Genomic DNA, 8,898 nt, shown 5'->3' with positions numbered 1-8,898 from the left:
GAACAGAAGTATACTCTAGACAAAGATAAATTCAACTGAGGCTAATCTTGCACAGACACCAGTGATACAAAATACCTGCAGTCCTTACAGAAACAATAGAAGACAGACACAGAGTAATCCCTCACAGACAACCAGACACTATGGGAGAGAGATCCAATAGATCTACCGTCTCAGGACCATAGTACTGGGGGACACCAGACTCAATTGGCACAACAAAATTCATAAAAGCGTTGCTCCACATTCTACGTTGGTGAGTAGTGACTGGGGTCTTAAAAGCTTTCAGGCGGCCATCTAAGATGCAGCTAACAGTCTCCTATCATCAGAAGTGAAGAAGAACGCAAAAAAAAAAAAAAAAAAAACCAAGGGCATTTAGAAGCAATCAGCCCTAGGACACGATGGCCCTTGAGACCAGAAGAACTAGATGGTGCTGGGCTTCCAATGCCAACCACTCAGGAAAGAATCAAATCTGGAGATCCTGGATGGAGTGGGAGGGAAAACGTGGAACAAAATCCAAAAACTTAATAATGACCAGAATTACTGGTCAGATGAAATCTGGCGAGACTCCCAATACTATAGCCCTGGAATACATTCTGTGCCTGGAGTAAAACTCACCCCCAGGGGCGGGCTCTTAGCCCAATAGTTAACAAGATGTACATGCAGACCACTCAACCTAGGATGATGTACCCACATACTCTGTGGGTAATACATCCCTTAGAGCAATAGACCATGGGACACCAGAGGACCAACATTCAAACTGAGGAAATGCAGGACACACAGGAGTGCATAAATATGAGGGGTACAGGGGGAGGGTTACAGGGTAGGGAGAGGGGGAGACTGGGTTAGGGTTGGACATGGTGAATGGGGAATGAAACCAAATATATGCATTACATTAAATGTAAAACAAGCTCAAAACACAAAACAAAACAAAACAAAACAAAAAAATCTTGTTTTCTCTGTGGTTCTTTTCCAGAAACTTCAGTGCTCAGCTCACTGCTCATATTGCACTATCTGCAAGCAGACTGGAGCTCAGAGTTTACCCACCTCCCTTCTTTAAGAGCATGGGGCCTTGGGTTGGCTTCCTGGCTGAGGGCTTTTTTTTTTTAAGTGCAAAGAAAACCGTGTTTTCTTTCTTATCATGCCTGGTCAGGAACCTCACATGCTGTCCTTGATATTTCGCACCTCTTTCTATATTCTCTCCCTACCTACCTCATTTTCTGCCTTTCCTTGGGGCTCGGGAACAAACACTTCTCCATCTCCTACTCTGATTTTCGTTCTAGGAGGCATTCCTTCTGTGCTGTTGAGAGGCAGTGGAGGTGGGAAACAGGCACCAGGGCCATAGCAGGCTCCCAGATGAATTGCCCAGAAAGATCCTGTCAGTACTAACATGGGGCAGAGAGGAAATTCTGTATTTTGGTTTTGACATCTGCCACACTACCTACTTTTGCAAACCACAAAAGCACCTCTTCAGGGATGGAGCACTTTAAGTAAGGATTTAGGCACTCCCCTAAAAACTCTCTCCAGATTGTGAGTATGTGAGGGTCAACAGTGCATTGCTTTCTCAACCACTTTTTCTGTTCAATGCTATCATCATGTCCACTTTGCTCCTCTGCAGTCATCATGGGAAGCCATGATTGAATTTTAGCCGGATCTTTACCCTCAATGGGAGCTCTGGTGGTATAGTGCCTAAGACATTTGACTGCTAACCAGAAGCTTGGTGGTTCAAACCCACCAAGCACTCCTCGGAAGGCAAATTGGGCAATCTACTTCCATAGTGATACCACCTCAGAAACCCAAGGAGGGGTCGCTATGAGTCAAATCGACTCAACAGCAGTGATTTTTTTTTTTTTTTTTTAACCTTCAGTATAACTTAGACAAGGGCCTTGCCTTCTATGCTCAAGTCTCTTTATCCAGTGTGGGGCTGGGAGGAGTTGTTTGGAATGCTGGTCCATCTGAAATGTGGATTTAAGCTTTTTTTCCCCAGATAGGAAGGACTTTTAAATTTCTTTCATGCATTCCCTTAATATACCACAGTGGATACAAGAAGGAACAGACAGACAGTTCTTTGCTCAGATATATATTTGGAAGTGGCACTGTGTGCCACCTGTACCTTAATGAAAATGACAAGTCCTCCTCAAGGTTTGAAAGCCTACAAACTCTGTGAACACATTGGATCTTCTCCTTGAAGAGACCAGTGTTTCCCTCAGAGGTGAGAGTTGGGACCTAGGATGAATTTCCTGATTGGGTGGCACAAGCCACTCGAGGACAGTGCCGAGGACAGTGGCGGGGGTAGCCCAGGACTGAGGCAGAGTGGAGTTGATGAGAGCGGTGCCGGAGCTGATTGTCTAGGACCTGGGGGCCATCCCAAAAGGCCAGGCCGCCCTGCTTCTCAGTGGGGGAAGATTGGTCCTTAGGGTCTCCTATTGTCTTCTCCATCTTAGCTTGTCCCACAGGGCCTTTGGCTGAGGCTAGGCTCTTTTCAGCAATTTTTTTTCTTCTTTTGGTCATTTTCTCTGTTCTAGAGAACATGGGATCTTCATCCATTTTGCCTTTTGTCTTGGGATTCATATAGTGCAAGAAGCATTTCATCTTATTTCTTAAGCCAGCTACTGGAAGGTTGGGGCTCTTGTGAGTGTGGGCTGTGGTCACTTGGCCCTGCAGAATGTGGTCCTGCAAAGTCTGGCTCCATAAAGGCTTACCGTGAATTAGTGGGCCCATCAGAAGCTGGCCCTGTGAATCCTGGGGCACTACATGCTGGGCACTGCTTGCTGGCTCTGTGATAGGATTCAGCTTGGCTTGACTATTTTGCAGGCTATTCTCAGATTCTTCCCCCCTAGGGATTCCTTGAGGTGCCTCTGGGTTCTTAAGCCAAGGACAGTGCTGAGGACTCTGCTGACAGGAGGCAGCAAGATCAAAACTATGGCTCCTTCGCCGAGGACCTCGGAGTGTCCTGTTCAGAGGCGTCCTTGTTGGCCTCTGGTCTCCAGCAGGGGGTCTGTTTTCTCTGGTTGAGGGAAGGCTAGACCCTGCATCCCCTTCTCCATGGTCCTCTGCTGATTTGAGTTTCCCTGGGTGCTCATTCTTTTCTGCCAGTGTGAGTCCTTGGGCTGAGTCCTTGCTCTTATTAGGGTCTTGAGACTCAGGGAACCAGGCCTCCTCCAGGCTGGGCCTTTTCACTCTGGCTTCCACCTGAACATAAAGTACCTGGGCATCTGTCATGTCCCCACTGGGTGAGATCTTAGAGACCCAGTGGGCAGAGCCATGTGAGGCTGGTCTAGAACTAGCTTGCTTCTGTCTCTGTGGTACTACTTTTAGCTCAGTGGCCAACTGTTCTTTAAAGGAGGCCCATTCTGGATCTGAGGTGTATGGAATGTCTGTTGAGATGGGGAGTCCCTGGAGCAATGTTTTTCTTTGGTTGTTTAGACTTCCACATGCCTCTTCTGTGTATATGTTCTCTTGGACTGCTACAGTTTGGTCCCTGGACTCCCTTGCCTGTGTGGGAATTCCCCACTGTATCTCTAGGACCTTTTTTCTCAGATGGAAATTTAGTTTAGTCAAGGTGGGTGTTCTGAGTGAGAGTGGAGTATCAGTGTGTGTCTGGTTTTCTAGAGGCACCATCTCTATTGTTGCCTCCTGTACTTCAGTCAGGAACTCCTGTGCACTGTCTGCACAAGTCTCGTTGTCCTCTGAAGAGCCTGGCCCAGGACTTATGAGTTGCTCTTCATATGCGGTCATCTCAGTCAGAGGCTCTGTTGTGATTTTGACAGGCTCGGGCGTTATTTCTGTGATTGCAGGTTGGCTAGGGATTTCTGGGGTGATGGCCTTAGAGAGAGTCACATAATAGAGAGCAGGCAGCCCTGACAGAAGGGCCAAATACTTATGCTGTACAGCTGTCTCCAGTTTCTGAATGGCCTCCTTGGACAGGCATTGGGACACCTTAGTCTGTTTAATGTTAGTACCTGTTGAGGTCTCCTGCTGCTGATCAATGTCTGTTGGCATCCAGGGCACAACTTTCTGATGTAGGTCAGTATCAGTTGCTGCTTGTAGCTCTAGGGGCTTACTTTCTGGACTGCAGGGACAGGGAGCTACTGCCAGGCTCCCAGAAATTCTGCAATCCCAGGAGATACATACACAGGCAGGGATAGTACCCTGGTGGATCTGCCAACATTTGTACTCAATGTGGGCCTGCAGTATTGCCTTTGCCTGGGTAAGCAAGTGTGGCATGGGGACTGACAGTGGGGCTGAGGTGGATGAGAACAGATCACTAACCCCATTGGCCTCTGGCTGGGGGACGCTCACATTGCCCAAGCCTGTGGTGCTCCAGGGCAGGGACTGCTGGTCAGCAGAGGACAGGAGCAGCTGGATGGACTGCTTGATCATCTGAGGCAGACCCCAGCGATGGTAACTCAACTGCTTCTGGAAGTGGAACTCTAGCAGCCTCCGGGCACCGTTTGGGAAGAAGAGTAGCTCTCTTGTGAGGACTGACATGGGCTTCCTTGAGCAGTAAGTTTCCATGGTCTCAGGGGATTGGACTGTGTCACAGGGCTCATACTGCATGGGGCTCTTGGCATGCTGAGATCTCTGGAAAACAATTGCCAAGTCCCACCTAAGCTGGAGCTGCCTCTGCAGCAGGTGCCACTCCAAGCCTTCACGTTCAGCCAGCGTCAGAAATGGGACGTTTATCTGCTCAGGTGGAGAGACCCAATTTGAGGTAGGTAGGGAAGAAGGTGGAGCTGACTGGGGTGGATTATTAGGCAGCAGGGGGAGGAAGGAGGGCTCGTTGAAGAGAAAAGGAACATTCAAGGAAGGCTGGGACATGCTCATGTTCATGGAGAGGCCTTGCGATCCCAAGAAGGTGGCAACTAGGGATTCACTGTGAAGACAAGGGAGGCCGCAGAATAGCTGTCTGTGCTTCTGCTTCAAACGATCCTCTGAGTCTTCAGCCTGTCCCTCAGGTTGAGGATAGAGTCCATTTTGGACTTTAAAGGCTGGAGAGGGCAAGACCAGAGCCAGAAGGTTTGGGGTTTTCTGGCAATGGTGGCTTTGTTCTGGGTCCAGGTTGGACCATTCAGAAACCCATAAGGCCTGGGTGGGCTGGCCAACCATACATGAATCCCAGGTGTTATGTGAAATGGTCCTGGTTGTTTCAACATAGGCATTAGGAGTATAATTCATGATGAAAGGAAATGGTTGGCTATTTCCAGACTGGCAGAACAATGGGGGATCTGGCATAAGCTGCCTCAGGGACTTCTCTACACGTCTGGGGAGTCCCCACCTCTGAAAATGCACCCACTTTTTTACATGAACCTCAAGAATCCCCAGGACTTCAGCACTGAGGAATGGCAGGTGGGCAGGAAGGACAGTGTCTCTATGCAAAGCCATAGGATGTGTCAGATGAGGGAGCTCTGTTTTCAGGGAGAGGAAAGGGACATGGGACTTCAAGGGCTGCTGGCCTTGGTACTCCTGGACAAATTCACAGCTGGTGTTAATCATGTCTTGCTGGTTCACAGGAAACCTAAGCTCCTCAGTCCTTAAAGACGACATAGTCCCTGGGTCCCTCGGTACATCTGGCAGTTGAAATTCCTGTTCTAGGTCCAGGTGTTCAGCCCAGTAATCTTGGATGCTGATCACATTGGTCGACGGGTCAGTCGTCTGGGTTAAGGATTTTTGATCTGCTAATTGTGACAGAATGGGAGTTGCAGATGGCATTGAAAGATCTCTGAAGTGCTGGGAATGCATCTCTAGAGTCTGCTCAAAAGAGGCGCTAGAAGTGGACAAAAACTCTAGGCAAGAGGAGCACTGCGTTATCCCCTCTTCAGTGTTCTTACATGTCAGTAGTTGCTGAATCTCCAGAGCCATGTCATGACAGATACGGCAGCAGGGATCTGCACACAGGAGCTGCCGCACGCGTTCCTCCCGAGGAAGCCAGTTCTGGCTGGGAAGGGAAACATGGCAACTGTTACTCATGCACTGTCATCTGCCTCCTTGGAAGAGTGTGGCCAAGGGGATTAGCCTTGCCCTCTCCTAGGGCTGTAAGCCCTGAGCCTCCCTCTGGGAGTCTACACTTTGCTCTTCTCCCTAAGAAAGTGCCATTCAGAGGTTAGGCCTGGCTGAGCTGATGATTTGAATCTTGTTGGGTGAGGTCTCAGAGAACCTATGGGTGGGCAGGACCCTCTGAAAGAACTGAAAGGTGAGATCAATTCTCTGCTGCATCATGTTGAGAAGCTCAACCAGGAGAAGGGAACCAGGCAGATAAGGGTGTCAGGTGGTTAGCACAGTGGGAACATGAGGAACATGTCCAGGTAGAACCTGGAGTCGGTCTTGTTTGAGGCTAAGAAAACAAAGCTTGTTATTCAGTGTTTCCATACTGTGAAAAATGAGATTATTGTGGAAACTGCATTCTGGGGGCTATGGAGTGTCCTTGTGCTGTGCACAGTATCTTTTGTAAACGAATCCTGTTCTCTGGAGATCTTAACAGGCTTCTGTCTGAGGGCTGTTCCAGGAACTGACTTTTCTGAAGACAGACCAGAGGAGGTAATGGTTTTACGGTTCTGGTAGACTTAGAAAAGTCTGCCCAGAAAGGACTGCAAAGAGAATATGATAATGACTTATTCATGCAAAATCCACTGCCTTAACTGAATAGCTTGTTTCATTACTGAATTCTACTCCTTGTAGAGTTGCTTGTGAATTATGTACTAGTCAAACCCTGAATTGTAAGAATACTGTGGCCTTAGCTCTAAGTGGGCAAAGCATTTGGCTGCAAGCCTGATGGTCAGTGGTTCAAACCCACCAGTTGCTCCATGGGAAGAAAATGAGGCAATCTACTATAAAGATTTACAGCCTTGGAAGCCCAATGAGGGTCACTATGAGTGAGAATCAACTCGATGGCAGTGGGTTTACTTTGGTTTGGCTCAATACTAAGAGCAGAATTGTGAGACTTCTCTTCACAGATGCCTGACTCCCTTGGTCCTGGCAACCCTCTCAACCCATTAACCAGCCATTATTCCTCTCCTCATCCCTGCCCCAGGTCAAGTTGAGAAGTTATCACAGGCCAGACTGGGAGTTGGGAGATAGCCAAGAGCATATCACCTTTTCATGACAGATAGTAGTTCCCACGGCTTCTCAGCTTCTTTCTGGCAAGCTCTCCTAGCTGAGAAACCAAGAGACAGTGTTAGATGTGACAGGAGGGGGTCAGGGTCATCCTACAGGAAACTGAGTAGGAAAGCTTTTGACTCTGAATGAGAGGAAACTCAAAATCCCAAGTTGTGCCCTAAAGCATATCTGTGTACAACTTAAACATTTACATTGTGCTGCCCCATACTAAATTTATTTGATCTTTATAACTGCAGTGTGAGTGAGGCAGTGTCATAAGTGTTGTTCTCATCTTCTGCATAATAAGACTAAGAGATTTAGTGATATTCAGAGTCAAAAAACTAGTAAGTAGCACAGTTAAGGACTTTCTTCCTATCCTTGCCATTCCCAGGAAAGTAAGGTAGAGAATTTTGGAACATTCTCAGACCTTGATATTCCATCCAAGAGAGTTTCTGTAAGAAGTTATCAATTTACAGAATTGGACCTTCAGTGTTTAGAGCACCTTGCTCCTGGCACCAAGGATTGGAGAGGGCCAGGATCTATGGGAACCTCATCCATAGTGAAGGGGAGTCAGATGAGAGGTTGGGACTTTACCTCTTGATGCCGCATCTCTAGCCCTTTTTCTCAGTCTTCGGTGTTGCTTAAAGGCAAAAAAGAATGTAAAGCTGGGACATCATTTTATTTGAATGTTAAAGCGAGATGAAACTCATAAACATTTCTCAGTCCCTTTCTATATATCTTTCTATACTTTATATGTTCTACTTTTCCTTTCCCTATTCTACCTTTTTCTTAAAAAAAAAAATTTGTGGTAAAAAGTATAACAAAGCATTTGCTGTTTTAACCACTTTTAAGTGAACAATTCAGTGACATGAATTATATTTGTCCTGTTGTGCGACCATCACCTTGATTCATTTCCAAATCCTCAGACTGTCATTTTACCCCAACATTTCCCTTCTGTTTATTTCTGCCTCCCTTTAAGGCTCTTCCATACATCATACCTTTCACCCCCTCCCAGGAGAGGTTTTGTGGGCTGCTTGGGATGACATAGGAAGAAGAGTGGAACAGATTAAAGGTTGAGTGGTTCCATTAGCTTATAAAGGCCTTAAAGAACCACCAACCGGAAAAATCACCCGGACATGGAGGTCTTCTGAGATCCTGGGAAGTAGACTTTGTGTCTTCTAGATCTCAACCCCAAGCCAGGTAAGGATGTTCTTGCTTTAGGGTATGCTGCAGGGAGGATATAGCAAGGAACTGGATCCAAGAATTAAATGATTATACAAGAGTAACTAAAGGTTTGGTATAAAAGAAATTGGGGGCAAAGGTGAAAAGGAGAGAAACGGAGGGTTGAAAACTTCTTGTCTGTGAAGTAACAGTTTAGTAGTAGTGATTAGAATATTTCCCTACCTGACAGCTGCTCTTGTTAGGTTCCACCCTTAATTCATAGTGGCTCCTTTTCACTTGCCAAATGATTAGGATAATGATGAAGATGGAACCATAGATATATAAGGGGTATCCAATATCCCATAGAACAAATGTAGGGCTTAACATGGTCTAAGTCTCATTAGATGAGACGAATAGTCATCCCTTTATCTAGGGTAGTGGTGCCTAATGACTCCCTGTGTTAAGCCTTGCTATCTCAGCCTCACAGGTGACGGAATCAGAACATTGACAGCATCACAAAACCCTCTTGTTTCATGAGGCAGGTGTTGTATCCAAAGCCTTTATTTGTGTTAGGGAAGCTCATGTGATGATTCAGTCTGTAGATGAAAACATCTGGTTATCTGTGAGGGTTACAGAAGTCTGCAACTA

The 8,898-nt window shown here is 46.8% G+C and overlaps 1 protein-coding gene across 1 annotated transcript; it reads right to left on the bottom strand.

The window, feature by feature from the left end:
• Positions 1 to 2,220: 2,220 nt before the first annotated feature.
• LOC103196122 (protein FAM205A-like) lies at positions 2,221 to 8,637 on the bottom strand. The gene is made up of 6 exons (XM_042780629.1): positions 8,494 to 8,637; positions 7,684 to 7,729; positions 7,087 to 7,147; positions 5,826 to 5,932; positions 4,077 to 4,082; positions 2,221 to 2,606 (listed from the first exon to the last, which is right to left on the bottom strand). The coding sequence occupies exons 1-6, from the start codon at positions 8,635 to 8,637 to the stop codon at positions 2,221 to 2,223; spliced, it is 750 nt and encodes a 249-aa protein (XP_042636563.1).
• Between the last annotated feature and the right edge of the window lie 261 nt (positions 8,638 to 8,898).

The sequence above is a fragment of the Orycteropus afer genome, unplaced genomic scaffold (assembly GCF_000298275.1).
Source record: "Orycteropus afer afer isolate SDZICR_OR568_19922 unplaced genomic scaffold, OryAfe1.0 scaffold00005, whole genome shotgun sequence".
In the NCBI taxonomy this organism is placed as follows: domain Eukaryota; kingdom Metazoa; phylum Chordata; class Mammalia; order Tubulidentata; family Orycteropodidae; genus Orycteropus; species Orycteropus afer.
The sequence above is the reverse complement of the archived record's forward strand: the minus strand, read 5'-3'. Positions and strand labels throughout refer to the sequence as shown.